Raw genomic sequence first — 16,751 nt, forward strand, 5'->3', positions numbered from 1 at the left:
CGAAAATTTATGTAGTGGGGTTTCTGTAGAAACAAAAGGGGTTATAGTTTCCAACTTTTATTTTAATTATATAATTGATGATGATCTGAAATATAATTACATAAAGTATTATACATATTTTGATAAATTATAAATCAGATAATTGACAAATACAATATAATTCAAATAATAAAATGATTACAAATATAACAATAATACAAGTAAATACACTTAAAATAATAAAATGACTCAACAGTGACCAAATGTAGAACAAACCTAAAGATAGTAGGTTTAAGCAAATGGAAAATGCTTGTACCTCTTGCAAGGTTTAGTAACGAAATGAATCAAATGTTTCAGATATATAAAACCATAAAGATGTATCTGAAATCAGCTCACCTTAAAAGCATGCACCATTAATAATGTAGCTCACTCATTCATCACCATTCACCCACACTGAATCTCTCTCACACTCTTGATTGAATAAGTAGTTAATATAGCACACTCATTCATCACCATTCACCCACACTGAATCTCTCTCACACTCTTGATTGGATAAGTAGTTAATATAGCACACTCATTCCTCACCATTCACCCACACTGAATCTCTCTCACACTCTTGATTGGATAAGTAGTTAATATAGCACACTCATTCCTCACCATTCACCCATACTGAATCTCTCTCACACTCTTGATTGGATAAGTAGTTATTAGAGGATTAGTGTTTGTGAATACACTGTTACATATACCTTAAAACCATTCAACGGTATTTGTTTTTTGTTAAAACCAGAGCATGTTTGTTTTTTTTAATTATACACTTGTTCTCCCATCAGACAGACTTATGGCGCACCTACTATAGAATTTGTTCTATTTCATTAACTTTACCGTTATTTTATTTGCCCGTACTTATATTGCTATTGTGCAAATTAAGTCATGAGTATGTGTTATACCCATTTATGCCTAGTGGACTCTCCCATCCTTCTAAATTGGATCAATTTATTTCCAAAATTAGGGATGTCTAGTATATTTATTTCTATATTTAGAATATTTCGTATATAAATTCCTTTAAGCACACAGCGCAGACCCTGATGAGACGCCGCATCATGCGGCGTCTAATCTGGGTCTACGCTGTTTGCCAAGGCCTTTTTTCTAGACGCTAGGCATAAATGGGTTAAGCTTTTATATGAATGCCATATGCTTAATTTATTGCACACAAACTGAAATGTCAACTAATTGTAATGGGCTACTACTTTTTTTTTAAATACATTTAGTACCATTTAATTTTTTTTATTTAAGAAAGAATTGTTTGAGTATTTAGTGTAAGCACCTTTCCTGCAGTTGGACAATAACAATCAAAGCTTAACCGTGTGCTAGTGTGTGTGAATTAGTACTTGTAATCAAAGAAGACATCTCGTATGTAATGGCAGATTATTCTGCAAAGAATTGCCAATTGTATAAATATGTATTGTACGTATGGTTAATGAGTGTTTAGCACCCTGAACCTCTCTAAAAATATGCCGTCCATTAAACCAAATTAAGCTATGTTCTCGGATTTGTTAGCATGTTAATCCGATTGTCTTTCATCAGTTCCTAATGCAACTCTAAATAGCGCATTAGCGGCGAAGAAAAACAGAAGAAAATACATATCGTCGACTGCTTGTATGACTCTTTTCATGTGCCATGTATGTGACATACTAATCATCTATGCTACGTTTGCCCGTCTATTTCTAGAGATCATACAGAAGCTGCGCCACCCGCCGCCGCTCCTCCGCCCGTCCGTAAGCCACGGCACGGCGCCGCCCCAGTACATACAGTTGATGAAGATGTGCTGGACGGAGAACCCGGAAATGCGACCCTCTATCGAGGAGGTTTACCAGCAGTACAAACTCTTTACGGGCGGCAAGTACGTCACATGTAGAGTCTGTTGTTACAATAACAAATATGAGTACAAATTTGAACACATTTTTGTTACTTTTATCCGTATAGTATGTGCGTCTTTGTAAATGCTTGCCAAACTGCAGAATAGGCATGTAACGCTTTCGCAACAATCGCAACAATCTTCAGGAAGATGAACATAGTGTACACAATGTTGTACACTTTCAGGAAGATGAATATTTGGGACACAATGTTGTACACTTTCAGGAAGATGAATAAAGTGGACACAATGTTTTTACACTTTAAGAAAGATGAACATAGTGCACACAATGTTGTACACTTTCAAGAAGATGAATATAGTGGATACAATGTTGTACACTTTCAGGAAGATGAATATAGTGGACACAATGTTGTACACTTTCAGGAAGATGAACATAGTGCACACAATGTTGTACACTTACAGGAAGATGAATATAGTGGACACAATGTTGTATACTTTCAGGAAGATGAACATTGTAGACACGATTTTGTACACTTTCAGGAAGATGAACATTGTAGACACAATATTGTACACTTTCAGGAAGATGAACATTGTAGACACAATGCTGTACACTTTCAGGAAGATGAACATTGTAGACACAATTTTGTAAACTTTCAGGAAGATGAACATTGTAGACACAATATTGAACACTTTCAGGAAGATGAGCATAATGAACACAATGTTGCACACTTTCAGGAAGATGAACATTGTGGACACAATGTTGTAAACTTTCAGGAAGATGAACATAGTGCACACAATGTTGTACACTTTCAGGAAGATGAACATTGTAGACACAATGTTGTCAACTTTCAGGAAGATGACCATAGTGGAAATAATGTTGCACACTTTCAGGAAGATTAACATTGTAGACACAATGTTGTAAACTTTCAGGAAGATGAACATAGTGAACACAATGCTGTACACTTTCAGGAAGATGAACATTGTAGACATAATGTTGTACACTTTCAGGAAGATGAACATTGTAGACACAATGTTGTTAACTTTCAAGAAGATGAACATAGTGCACACAATGTTGTACACTTTCAGGAAGATGAACATTGTGCACACAATGTTGTACACTTTCAGGAAGATGAACATTGTAGACACAATGTTGTACACTTTCAGGAAGATGAACATTGTTCACACAATGCTGTACACTTTCAGGAAGATGAACATTGTAGACACAATGTTGTACACTTTCAAGAAGATGAACATAGTGCACACAATGTTGTACACTTTCAGGAAGATGAACATTGTGCACACAATGTTGTACACTTTCAGGAAGATGAAGATTGTAGACACAATGTTGTACACTTTCAGGAAGATGAACATTGTGCACACAATGTTGTACACTTTCAGGAAGATGAACATTGTGCACACAATGTTGTACACTTTCAGGAAGATGAACATTGTGCACACAATGTTGTACACTTTCAGGAAGATGAACATTGTGCACACAATGTTGTAAACTTTCAGGAAGATGAATATAGTGCACACAGTGTTGTACACTTTCATGAAGATGAATATTGTAGAAACGTTGTTGTACACTTTCAGGAAGATGAATATTGTAGAAACGTTGTTGTACACTTTCAGGAAGATGAACATTGTAGACACAATGTTGTACACTTTCATGAAGATGAACATAGTGCACACAATGTTGTACACTTTCAGGAAGATGAACATAGTGGACACAATGTTCCGGATGCTGGAGAAGTACTCTACAGACCTGGAGGAACTGGTCAAGGATCGCACCCTGCAGCTCGAGGAGGAGAAGAAAAAGACCGACCTGCTCCTCTACCGCATGCTGCCGCCGTGAGTCGCTTTCATGAATCAGTTTTGTATTTTTTGCATTTCATCAATGTCTCAACTGTCGGCGTGTGAGTAAAATTCTAAAACGACACGCCGCTTGTTTGTTAGTGAAACGCACGTGCTCAAACATATTTTAATTAAAATCGTTACCAACTTATCGGGATGTATGATGTTTGATTGATATTGTCTTAACAAAATATTAAGAATAAACCCAGTCTTTATGTATTTATAATAACTAATTTCACGGGTCTTTGTATGGCTAAAATAGATTTTACTTAATGTAGGGATATTTAATTCACTGTGTTACATCACCATTTCTTAGTCTGTATTAGCAGCATTACTAAAAAAACATTTAACGATCTTTCATTCGAATCAAATTATGCGCCAGGACGGCAATCATTATTAGATTTTATCAAAATAATTTACAACCTGAGATAGACAATATTATATATCTGGTGAGCATTTTATGTATAACCGCAAGTGCAAGAACTTTATTTTGATATAATCGAATAGAAAATAAGATTTGTACACAGCTTTCAAACGTTTAATCGGAGGAATTACTACAGTTTCTTAATGTTTACTACTGCCGCTAGCCAAAAATGACGTCACATATCACGTTGTTTGGTCACATTAAATATAGTTCCCAAGAATAAACCTTACACGTAACAGCTTTGCAGTGTATACTCGTGAAAATTACCAATTGTACAAAACATTAACTGCTGTAAAAATTCGGTTTGATAATATTCATAAATGCTAACCGCTAGAGGCAGGCGCACAAAATTCTTAGACAACTTTCCTATGTGATCTGTTAATATGTCCATACGCTTGTGGCAATGTACGGTAAACTAACTGTATGTGTGCAGTGTGGTTGCTGACAGTCTGAAGGTGGGCAGGACGATCGCTGCCGAGCAATTCTCGGAGGTGACTATTTACTTCTCGGACATTGTCGGCTTCACGACAATCTCGGCCAACAGCACGCCCATGCAGGTGGTCGATCTCCTCAACGACCTCTACACCATGTTCGATGCTACCATTGATGCTTATGATGTATATAAGGTATGAACCATGTTCTGTTCAATGCTACCATTGATGTTTATGAGGTTTGAAAGATATACACCATGTACGATGCAACAATTGATGGGTATGCTGTGTGTTCAAAGCCACCATTGATGGGTATGATCATTGTATATAAGGTATAAACCATGTTTGATGCTACCATTGATGCGTATGATGTAAACAAGATATGCACCATGTTCGATACCGCCATTGATGCGAATGCCGTGTACAAGAATGAACCATGTTTGATACAAACATCGATGCTTATGATGCATTCAAGGTATACACCGTGTTGGATGCCGCTATTGATGCGTATGATGTATATAAGGTTTAGACCATGTTCGATCATCGCCATTGAATCTACGCCATATTCGATGCAAATATTTACATACACGAAGTATATACGAAGTGTCCTGTGCGAGTCAACCATTTGTTTCGTATGTTCATACAAGGTATATCATTTCGCCCCTTAAAATACTTTATGTGTATTCAGTCAACGGCAGGGCCTTCACTTGTTGTTAAACGACTCATGATTTATATGACAAATGGCCAAGTAACAAATCTTTTTTACCTTACATTGATTTACATTTAGGTATAAAATTAATTCCGAGTTGAATAGTGTAATAATAATTACGGATTCATTCACACAAAATAAATGTTCATGCTCTTGGATTTAAGAGCAATTGTCTCTGACGGGGTTCTTTTATATTCACACTACCCGGTATATGCATTTGCAATCTATCACAAACAGTTATATTCACTTGCAGGTTGAGACGATCGGGGATGCGTACATGGTCTGTAGCGGGCTTCCGGTGCGAAACGAAAATCGGCACGCGGGTGAGATATCCACGATGGCACTGGACCTGCTCGCCCAGTGCGGCCACTTTACCATCAAACACATGCCCGAGGTGCCGCTGCGCGTGCGCATAGGACTCCACTCCGGTACGCGCATGCGCTTGATGTACACATTAACACATTAACATATATTAAAGCAGCATTATCACATTTTGCGTTGTAAATCCCATTTACAGGACTATAGATTAACATATGTTGTATAATAGGCGCCTGAACTCACGTTTGTTATCTTGGGTCAGCATCTAAAAGTAACAGACATATACAGAGAGTAAGCAGGTTTTTTTTAGTTTCCGTTTTGTCAAAATGCATTTTAAGCCAGTAAGTCGATGGACTATCTTCAAAATTGCAGCAGACATACACAATTTTAGTAACGTTGACCTGAATTTCGCTGTATCTGTACTCATGATCTTCATACTCATTAGCCGTTTTTTGCACTGTTTCTCATGAGAAACCTAGTTTCTTGGGATTATGCGTCGAACCGCTTGCCATACATTCGCCAGTTACATCTACAACACTTTCGCTGAAAGCTACGTTGACGATAAAAGGTTCATGTACGTCTACGTCCCTTATTCGGTATGCTTATGTTAATATTTCTAACTTAACTACTGTTGCCTGAACAACGCATTCGTTCGCGTTCTTTTCCAGGCCCTTGTGTGGCGGGGGTGGTGGGTCTGACCATGCCACGGTACTGCCTGTTCGGAGACACGGTCAACACGGCCTCCAGAATGGAGTCAACTGGTTCCGGTAAGGAGATGGTATTTTATTAGGAGCGTCATGCGAAAATGTGTCTTATTTTATTTGCGCCCAAGTTAGCCATATACCAGCCTGCGCCGTCGCGGAGCTACACTGTCCGATATAAGGTCACTTAAGGTTCGTGGTCTCATTAACGGACAGAATCGACTACGTGAATGCACAAGAGTTTGTCACGCGCAGACTTGTCTGGAGCTACCCTTGTCGCATTAACCCATTAATGCCTAGTGGACCCCATCCTTCTTAATTGGATCAATTTATTTCCAAAATTAGGGATATCTAGTATATTTATTTCTATATTTAGAATATTTCTTACAGAAATTCCTTTAAAGTCTACGCTGTTTGCAAAGGCCTTTTTTCTGGACGCTAGGCATAAGTGGGTTAAGCATAACACCCATTTTGCAAGACTTTGATCATATCGTTCATCGACATATAAACTTAATGGTTGGAATTGAAGTTATTCTAAGGATCGTCTTTTCGTTTTTCGCAAGTTCAAACTATAGATCGTAGTAATGACTGGAGAGTCGCCGATTGAAATAATATTGTGGACATTTCGTGTTCTATTACTGGTTTTCATATGATGGTCTTTGTTTAATAGCCACATGTATTGTAAGCAATGAAACTTTATGCATAATTGTTAACTATACATAGCTCGTGTATGAGACCTTACACAATCAAGTGATAAAACAAATCGAAAACAAGAAACTATGAAGTCGGATATTTAATGATCTACCTTAAAAAATAGACGTTCGGAATACGGAATACGTATATTTTAAAGAATTGTGTCGATTATTGCACGTGACAGGGACTGTTGTTTCAGCGTACCGCATACATATCAGCGAGGCAGTAAGGGTCACCCTGGACGAGCTGGGCGGGTACCACTTCCGGTACAGGGGCGAGGTCGAACTCAAGGTAACCACAGCACACTAGGCTTCCCATGCCCTCATGCCACATCTAGTGATACATGATATGCTGACTATTCACAGTTTACCCAAACACATCCGTATGCACAACTGCACATATATTTTAAGCAACACTCTTTTTAGGGCGATCAATTTTAGAACCTTATTGTGTGCGTGTTCAAATCCATCTCGTTGTATGCAAGTGGACGTATGAGTTATCGATGAGGATCATGTTTTCGTCAGACAAACCAACGGTTGTTGTGATTGACTTTGCAGAGCATCATGAGAAAAGATTATTGAATAATTTAATTGTATTTTGTGCTAATACAGTTCTGTGTAAGCTATCTTCCATCTATTTTGGAGTGATTAAGCAGAACAATTAATTGGCAAGATGCCATCGTTCGAAAATGAAAATACTTGATGACCAATTACAACTTAATTATGTTGAAGACGCTTTGCAGTACAAAGGGATTTTGACATAGGAAACAATGCTTTCAGACCAGCTATAGAATAGATAACATACATGGTATTAAATGTACTAATTAGCTCGTGTAGGAAATGATGAAGTAATTTACTCGCAATCGTGCATATTTGCGAAGTCGGGAGTGCCGATAGCGATCTTGCTTCATTAAAACCAATTCTGCCGTTTGTCGCCTAAAGAACGGATCGCAAAATATAATCAATTGATATCGTTTAGAAATCAGAAAAACGTTGTGAGAGATGTGTCCAATTAGCGCTGTTTTAGGGTTTATGAGTGGTTAATGGCCCTAATTGGATCGCATCCTAGGCGCAATCAGGCTTAACGTTGACTTCATGTGTTTATCTAGATCAGGTAACCTAGTCAACACAGAACGCCAACCTGTTCACACCTCGGCTCATTTTACTGGTCTTATACAGAACAAAACATCATTGTTTATAACGAATTAAGCATTTATTATTATTATTATAATTATTATTATTATTATTATTTATTATTATTATTATTATTATTATTATTATTATTATTATTATTATTATTATTATTATTATTATTATTATAAACAGCTCATCGCCATTAACATATACAATAGCAGAATGCGTTTAAATAAATACAGACCATACATGATTTCGAAGAAAGATCAATGAAATAAGACAGGAAATAAACATGTTTTCGTGAGAATTTCACGTAGATGAGGTTAATGAATTGTGGCCAGATAATGTCAAACGTTGTTAAAAAATTTCAACAATTATTACATTATTGTGTACGGGAACAAACAATATAATTGTTGTATGCTACCTATATATGACATTTTCTCGTATTTGAAGCATTTGAACAAAACATGGCTAGTTTCGTGTGGCTTTTGTTTGAACATTAAGTAGTTCTGTTCATATTTTGACGGGATTTAAAACACTTTGGAATTAATGTATTCCTAATATTAGCGTAATCATTGCATATAAGAACAAAGTGATATTCGTCATCGATATCATTTAGGTTGCACAATACATATCTGCGTTGATTTCTGACAATGTTCTAGTGTCTTCTCTTTTCTACAGATAATGTGTGAGACAACAAACGTCAACAAAACAATAATGTCTAGATGTTTTATTTTTATTTTCATCAATTTCAAGATAAGATTTCAAATACTGGTTTAAGTTTTTTTACATACTATCATTGAGCTAAATGTGACACTGACATTCCAGTTATTGATATACTGGTCTCGTGATCTTTAAGTTTGTTTGCTATCAAACACATTTCTACTTACGTCAACTTCATCCTCTAATCTACTGAAACAATCAAGAAATTCAATTAACGGTAAGTATTTAAGATTAGCGCTGGCGTTAGTTTATGTTTAATTAGGCTATACGCATATTATGCTTCAGTACATTTAGATTATTTGTCTTTACAAACTTCGTTAAACAATTTTGTTCATTATTATAAGAATCGATAAATCCTTTATTTTCAGGTGTTATAGTGTGCTTCAATGCTTAAAATATTGTACCTCTTTTGAATTTAAATGGTTGCAAAAATTATCCCACTAGAATATCACGGCCAGAGTTTGAATCAGGTTGCGGTAATGTTTTTTAATATTGTGCACATCGCACACTATTTCATGTTCATAGTCCAATTTGTTCTCATGTTTCCATTTCACATAAACGCTATGATAAATAGTAGTTGTTTGAACAGCGTTCTTCTTGCGGTGATAGAATGTCAGCGCCGCATGATAGGAGAATTATGTCGCATGATCGGAGAATTATGTGATCTTGTTAACAGTAACCAAGCAGTTCATGAATAATCCACCAAGCTTTGACCAGTATGTAAAGAACGTTGCATTACCTATATTATCACCATACACATATTGGTAGCCTTGCATAATTATACATCAGATAGTTTCAAATAAGTATCGCGTATATACATCCTCTATGTAATCTTCTTTAAGTCTCTTTCGTGAGTTTTTTGGCAGTTTAAAAGATTTTAACCCATTTATGCATAGCGTCTAGAAAAAAGGCCTTGACAAACAGCGCAGATCCACATGAGACGCCGCATGATGCGTCGTCTCATCAGGGTCTTCGCTGTTTGCTTAAAGGAATTTCTGTAAGAAATATTCGAAATATAGAAATAAATATACTAGACATCCCTAATTTTGGAAATAAATTGATCCAATTTAGAAGGATGGGAGAGCCCACTAGGCATACATGGGTTAAATCACAATCCAACCTCTCGAGCGCTTCGCTTTACGGTGTTGCCATCGTCTGTATGAATAAATATATTTTCTGTACCCTTTTAGATCTCTTGTTTGGTCTATAATTGTCTATTTGTCCAAATTCAATTAAAAACATTGTATCGTGATAGTTTAGAATAGATGTTAACTTAGTATCGTACCATTTAAGTGCAAGAAGCCCTTTCCATTACACGTTACAACTTGTACAACATGTTCACGAACTTATACTTGTTTGTTTATGAATATTTTGTACATTTTAACGAACGCCTCATTGTCATCATCCCTTGCCTTTGTCATGATTGGTATGAATCTTCGACCAACATCCATCACTTCCTTTTAATAATGTTCGGACATTCCGAAAGGTGTTCCTATCAGCTGCTTTTACTCCTTGCGGACATTTTCCTAGTCCGTTAAATACGCGAACTTCGCTACAATGGGGCGCACTTCATTTGCCTGAAAGATGCGCATGTACAATTTTACCGCAATTTGCTCTGTTATTATTTAGTAGCACATATTATTTTCTTAAATCAAATTCCAACATATTTAAGTCGCATGGCTAGTTTATTGGCGTCGCACTGAAGTGCGGCGACTAGTATGTAATACGTTTTTTTCTCTTATGGGAGGAGAAGTTATTTTACGGATCAATGTATATATTTTTGTTGTCAGAATATCTTGCATAGTGGTGATTTTTTGTGTAAATTAGTGTAAATAAGTACTGCATTTGTGCCTCTTACATTTACTACAACATTTATTGCCAATAATGCAAAGCTAATTCTTTCAATAAATAACTGATCACAGGGACTGGGCAATAATAAAAGATCACAGGGACTGGGCAAATACGCCAACCGGTGAAACTTTCTGGTTTTGTATAAAAACAAAACTTCTTTGTTCCACTATCCTAGCAACCACCTAGTTACTAAAAAAGGCGCTATAGAGCGCGAAGCGCGACACGTATTGTTAATTGTAATAATGAGTCTTGATAAAGGAAGCAGCCGCTTATCAATGAGGAGCACCATCACAGCACCCCAGTCAAATTATTATCAAGTCCTCATACAGGTTTTTTTTAAGAACCACATATAGAAGACCGCAGGCCTGACTCGTATCTTGCCAGTGGTATGGACCTTTTGGTATGGACCTTTTACCCCGCTCACTATCCAGCGTTTTAACTTCCGGGTTAACATTTAAACCGACTATTAAAAGCTTATTAATATCTTTGTTAGAAGGTGATTTTTCAAGCGGTTCCGTAGTGTAGTGGTTACACGCTCGCTTCACATATGAGAGGCTCAAGGTTCGAGCTCCAGTAGAATCAAATTATTTTATTTGTGTTCTATGTTAACTTTTTGTTTTGATGTAGACATTTTAGTTTAAATAAATATGCTGTTTTATTGTAACCATTTTTTGTTTTTATTATGTCCATGAAATATATGTGTGAGAGGGTGGGGGTTCGTAAACACATTTAAACTTTTACAGTGTTTTCATATCAATGAGTACTCAACCCCTATCGTAAATGAGCAACGTAAGAATAAGTTCAGAATCATCTCCCCTTGAAGTTGAGAAAAATATGAAATTACGCTTACAAGATGAAGCAGGTTTTTTAAAACCTACACAGTTCTGTTCCATTAATGAAAACTGCACACGGATGCCAGTAAAAAAAGGAAACCAATGTAAATAAAATGAACTATGAAATATTTGGGGGTTACAACACAAAATCATAGATACTGGTTATTTAGGAGTTATAACACAACATCATAAATAACGGTTATTTGGGGGTTATAACACAAAATTATAGATAATGGTTATACCAGTATCTTTTTCTAAAATAATCGGCCAATATATTAATATTTACAGTAAAAAAAAATCGTTCCATGTAACTTCATTGTGCCTTTTACACTGAAATTCCCGACGCCCTTTGATGCTTTGCATCAATACTTATCTTGTCTCCTCTGGAATGTGAATACAAATACAAATTTCACGCCAAAATGAACTTGAGATCCGTTGTTTCTGCTTGCAGTTTATTTCCTTTCCGGTTCTTTCAGGTTCATGTACTCCTCGCGAGTTTGTAATTTGCGTGTGTATTTGAATATTAAGTCGAATTCTGTTTGCGTTTTTTGTTAGGCTCTCAAGTCTTGAATTCGGCTCTCAAAATTGCTCATTAGTTGTACTATGTTGTCGATCCGAGAGACTCCGAGACTTTTTGTTATATTTGATCAAGTTGTGACAGTTTACTTTTTCTACTGAATTGAATCTTTCTAATATTGATGTTAAACTGTCTGGGATTTACGGTTGCGTTGGCGTTGCCGAAGATACAAAGCCTGTCCATGGAAAGTGGGTCTATTCATTACCGATAGGATTAGCAGGCATCTGGGTTATCAGTCGACTGCATGAAATTCAAGCGTTGTCCAATATTTGAATCGCCAATGGTGACAATATATTTCCGAATGTTTGATTCAACCACATATAGTGCTTCGTCACATGTTTCATTTCCGTTAATTTGCATATTTAAGAAGAACTTATATTCCTATATATGTTTGACCGCCATCTTCACGCACTATCTCAATTATAAACATACGGACGTTGTTTTATTGAGGAATACTTGAGTCTATGCGCTTTCCCTAAAGACACGAAGTTGAATTAACATTAATAACCGGTATATTTTTGTTATATAAATATTGTGCTCAATGCATACAGTAAGAGAAGAGTTAATTACATGATCTAACTGCCGCCTATTCTCGCCTCTGTATTATGCAGGGTAAGGGCATGGCTAAAACGTACTGGCTGGTAGGGAAGGACGGCTTTGACAAGGAGCTGCCTACCCCGCCACCTGTCACCAAGTAAGTACCGCTCCCTGTCACATAGTACGTACCGCCCCCTACTAAGTAAATCCCGACCCCTGTTCCCAAGTAAATAATGGCCCCTGTCACAAAGTACCGCCCATTGTCACCAAGTAAGTACCACCCCCTGTCACCAAGTCAGTACCGCCACGTGTCACAAAATAAGTAACGCCCCTACCAAGTAAGTACCGGCCCCTGTCACAAAATAAGTACCGCCTCTGTCTCCAAGTAAGCACCGTCTACTGTCACCAAGTAAGTTCCACCCCCTGTCACAAAGTAAGAACCGCTCCCGGTCACAAAGTAAGTACCGGTCCCTGTCACAAAGTAAGTACCACCCCCTGTCACCAAGTTAGTACCGCCCCTATTAACAAGTAAATAACACCCCTGTCACCAAGTAAGTACCGTCCCCTGTTACCAAGAAAGTATCACCCTTCTGTCATCAAGCAAATAAGTCAAATAAGTCAAATAAGTATTGGCCCATTGTCACCAAGTAACTACCACCCCCTGTCACAAAGTAAGAACCGCTCCCGGTCACAAAGTAAGCACCGCCTCCTGTCACTAAGAAAGTACCGTCCCCTGTCACATTCAACGTCCAATGTTTTAGCTGAATTTTTTATGGTCTTACGGTGTTTCATGACCGCTTCCGAGTCTAGTGTTATAAGTAATAACATTTACAGAAAGTGTTGTGAGTGTGATCAAGTATTATGATTAAGGTTTACTATGCGGAGTTATATTTATACCCCCATTACCATTGGTACCATTGGTAATGGGGGCTATATAGGATTCACTTTTTCGGTCTGTCGGTCTGTCTGTCCCGAAATTTCATCCGATCTTCATCAAACTTGGTCAAAAATGTATCTAAACGATGTCTAGGTCAAGTTTGAATATGGGTCATGCCAGGTCAAAAACTAGGTCACGGGGATCACTTAGGGTGTTTTGAACTGAAAGTTTGGCCGGACCATTACTATGTCATTTATCGTTAGATTTTAAAATGACTTAAGACATTTGTTCATCATCGTTGGACGGGTTGTCGCGCGAAAGAATTATGTCAATATCTCCAAGGTCAAGGTCACACTTTGAGTTCAAAGGTAAAAAATGGCCATAAATGAGCTTGTCCGGGCCATAACTACGTCGTTCATTGTGAGATTTTAAAATTATTTGGCACATTTGCTCACCATCAATGGACGGTGTGCCGCGCGAAAGAATTACGTCGATATCTCCAAGGTCAAGATCACACTTTGAGTTCAAAGGTCAAACATTGCCATAAATGAGCTTGTCCGGGCAATAACGATGTCGTTTATTGTGAGATTTTTAAATCATGTGGCTCTTTTGTTCACCATCATTGGACGGTGTGTCTCGCGAAATAATTACGTCGATATCTCCAAGGTCATGGCCACACTTTTAGGTCTAAGGTAAAAAATGGCAATAAATGATCTTGTCTGGGCCATAGCTATGTCATTAATGTCAGATTTTAAAATGACTCTGTACATTAATTTTGTTCACAGTCATTGGACGGCGTGTAATGTGAAAGAATTCAAGAGTTCAAAGGTCAAAATGGCTTATTTATGATAATGGCATAATAATTCTTAAAAAACGTCATAAACTAGATTCTCTTGTTTTGTGAAGACAATATGCAACATTGTCTGTGACGAAGCTCTAGTTGTAATTGGATGATAACTCCTACTATTCATTGCAATGAGTATTTTTGTATTGATGCGAAGTTTCTACAATGCACTGTATTCTTTAAAACTATGCTAGTCTTCCAAGTCAAATACACTTTTATAGACATTCTTGATGAAAATATAGTTAACATGACTTGTGGCATGAATGATTGATTTTGGACTATTTTGCTCGACTTGAATAATAACTTAATTCATATTGATTTTTGTTTAAAAAAATCATGTTCATTGTTTTCTACATTTCTTCTTTTTTGATTTCAGTGGAGATAATCATGGGTTTGTATAATTTTATATTTTTTTATATTCATATCAACATCAATCACAAAGGGTTGCATCTACGAATCAATCATTATTTCAATCCGAATGTGTCTTCGTGTTTTATGTGCGATAAATATTGTCTGAAAAAGTTTTGGTTAAGGTAAACAAGCAACTGCGTCATTTGAATTCGCATATAATGCATATACATGCATGTGAATACATAACATTTTTAATACCAATACTAATAAAATTAATCACTTATGTCTAAAAATATTACGAATACTATATTGAAAATGTGAAATATTTTTTTCCAGTATATCTCTGGAGGATTTTAAACTGAAAGCATTGAAGAGAACTGACACGACAGGTTTATTCAAAATATGTCACACTGACTCCAAGTCGTCCATAGAGTCTGAGAAAAATGACAACAACGGTGAACATAAACCAAATGATTCCAAATTGATCGTGGTGAAGCCGGTCGATTGTGACGCATGTGTGGACCATAATAACGAGGCTAAACACGCGGATTGTAAATCTGATCCGTCTCATGATCCACCGGAGGGCCAGTCACGGAACAACCAGGGTTCCAATGATTCAGGGATAGCGAGCAGAGGGGATGCAAGTTACATCATTGAAGAAGCCAGGCCTGACGCGATGATCCCGCAGACCTCAAAGCCGAGTCGACATAGTGCCCTTGTGGGCGCGGGTGCTAGTAAAGGGGCACACTGCTTGACAGACAATTCCACAATCAAAGCTGTGGCGAATCCATCTCGATCGGTGCTCCCCCAAAGCCCTCTGTATATGAACGGCAAGGAACATTCAGTGAATCCAATGTCTAACATATCTACTAAAAATTTCAAACATCAAAGCGTTGTTACTGAACTTGTAGAGGTGACTTCAGAATCGGTACGTGATCAAACACGGGACAGTTACCCATTGCATGAATCATTACCAGAAGGCCATACGCTAGAAGGCTCTGAAGTCAACGCAAACGAAACTGACACGAACACAAAAGAGGTATATCTAAAAAACAAAGGTCTTCGTCCAACCTTAGATGCAACATCGGAGAATACAAAATCTCCAAACAATCTTTCATCCACACCAGGAGCATTTAACGCTTGCAACTGTAATTTAAAGAACCTGGAGCTGGTTCCTCGCGGTCAGTCAGTATTGGTCAATGGAAAGACGATGGTGTACAGTAATGGTAGTAACAAGGAAAAACACTGTTTGATATGTAATAGCAATTATACTACAGAAGAACATAATTTAGATATTTTCCGAGAAAGCCTAGTGTAGATGGGTGAATACGGTATTAGGGCTTTGAGTGATTTGTCATTCTTTGAACTTGCCCGCGGTATTTCTATTTTGAATGCTTGTTCCTTCGTTGTACTTGTCCGTCATTTCTTACCAAAATAGAAACTTGTATATGTATTTCAGTCGGTTTATATCAAGGCAATCATATAAAAAGGTGAACAAAGTGTACTATGTGTTTTATGCATGTTATTCCAGTATTTTGATGTTTATATTGGTTTCGATAATTTATGCACATGTCCATGTGATAACGGTATTGTTCCATTTATACTTTATTGTTGATAATCGTTATATTTCGAACGAAATGTGGTTTTTAAGTTTGGTATTAACATTTAAATTTCGCCGACTGTATCGATTTTCGTGCCAGGTAGTCGCGGAGAAACACATTTGTAGACGGGCGCACGTCGAACTCCGAATGGGTGACCCATCAATATCATACTTAATTCCCAGATGGGTTTACATCAGTATCATACAAAATTCCAAAAGAGAGTGACACATCAGTGCCATACATAATTCCCCGAGGCAGTGACACATCAATATCATACATAATTCTCTGAGATAGTGACACATCAATTTTAAACATGATTCCTCGAGAGAGTGACACATCAATATCATACATGATTACCCGCGATAGTGTCAAATCAATGTCATACATAATTCCCCGAGATTGTGACAAATTAATGTCATACATTATTCCCCGAGATAGCCCT

General features: G+C 37.2%; 1 protein-coding gene across 1 annotated transcript in view; it reads left to right on the forward strand.

Moving 5' to 3' along the window:
• The window catches only part of LOC127834295 (retinal guanylyl cyclase 2-like), a 131,482-nt gene extending 115,456 nt beyond the window's left edge, over positions 1-16,026 (forward strand). Inside the window, exons 12-19 of the mRNA XM_052360016.1 lie at positions 1,708-1,879; positions 3,563-3,703; positions 4,564-4,756; positions 5,524-5,698; positions 6,257-6,355; positions 7,182-7,273; positions 12,711-12,793; positions 15,045-16,026. Coding sequence (XP_052215976.1) covers positions 1,708-1,879; positions 3,563-3,703; positions 4,564-4,756; positions 5,524-5,698; positions 6,257-6,355; positions 7,182-7,273; positions 12,711-12,793; positions 15,045-16,026 — 1,937 coding nt within the window. The remainder of the gene's footprint in view (positions 1-1,707; positions 1,880-3,562; positions 3,704-4,563; positions 4,757-5,523; positions 5,699-6,256; positions 6,356-7,181; positions 7,274-12,710; positions 12,794-15,044) is intronic.
• Positions 16,027-16,751: the final 725 nt, after the last annotated feature.

This window comes from Dreissena polymorpha, chromosome 6 (assembly GCF_020536995.1).
Source record: "Dreissena polymorpha isolate Duluth1 chromosome 6, UMN_Dpol_1.0, whole genome shotgun sequence".
Taxonomy (NCBI): Eukaryota; Metazoa; Mollusca; class Bivalvia; order Myida; family Dreissenidae; genus Dreissena; species Dreissena polymorpha.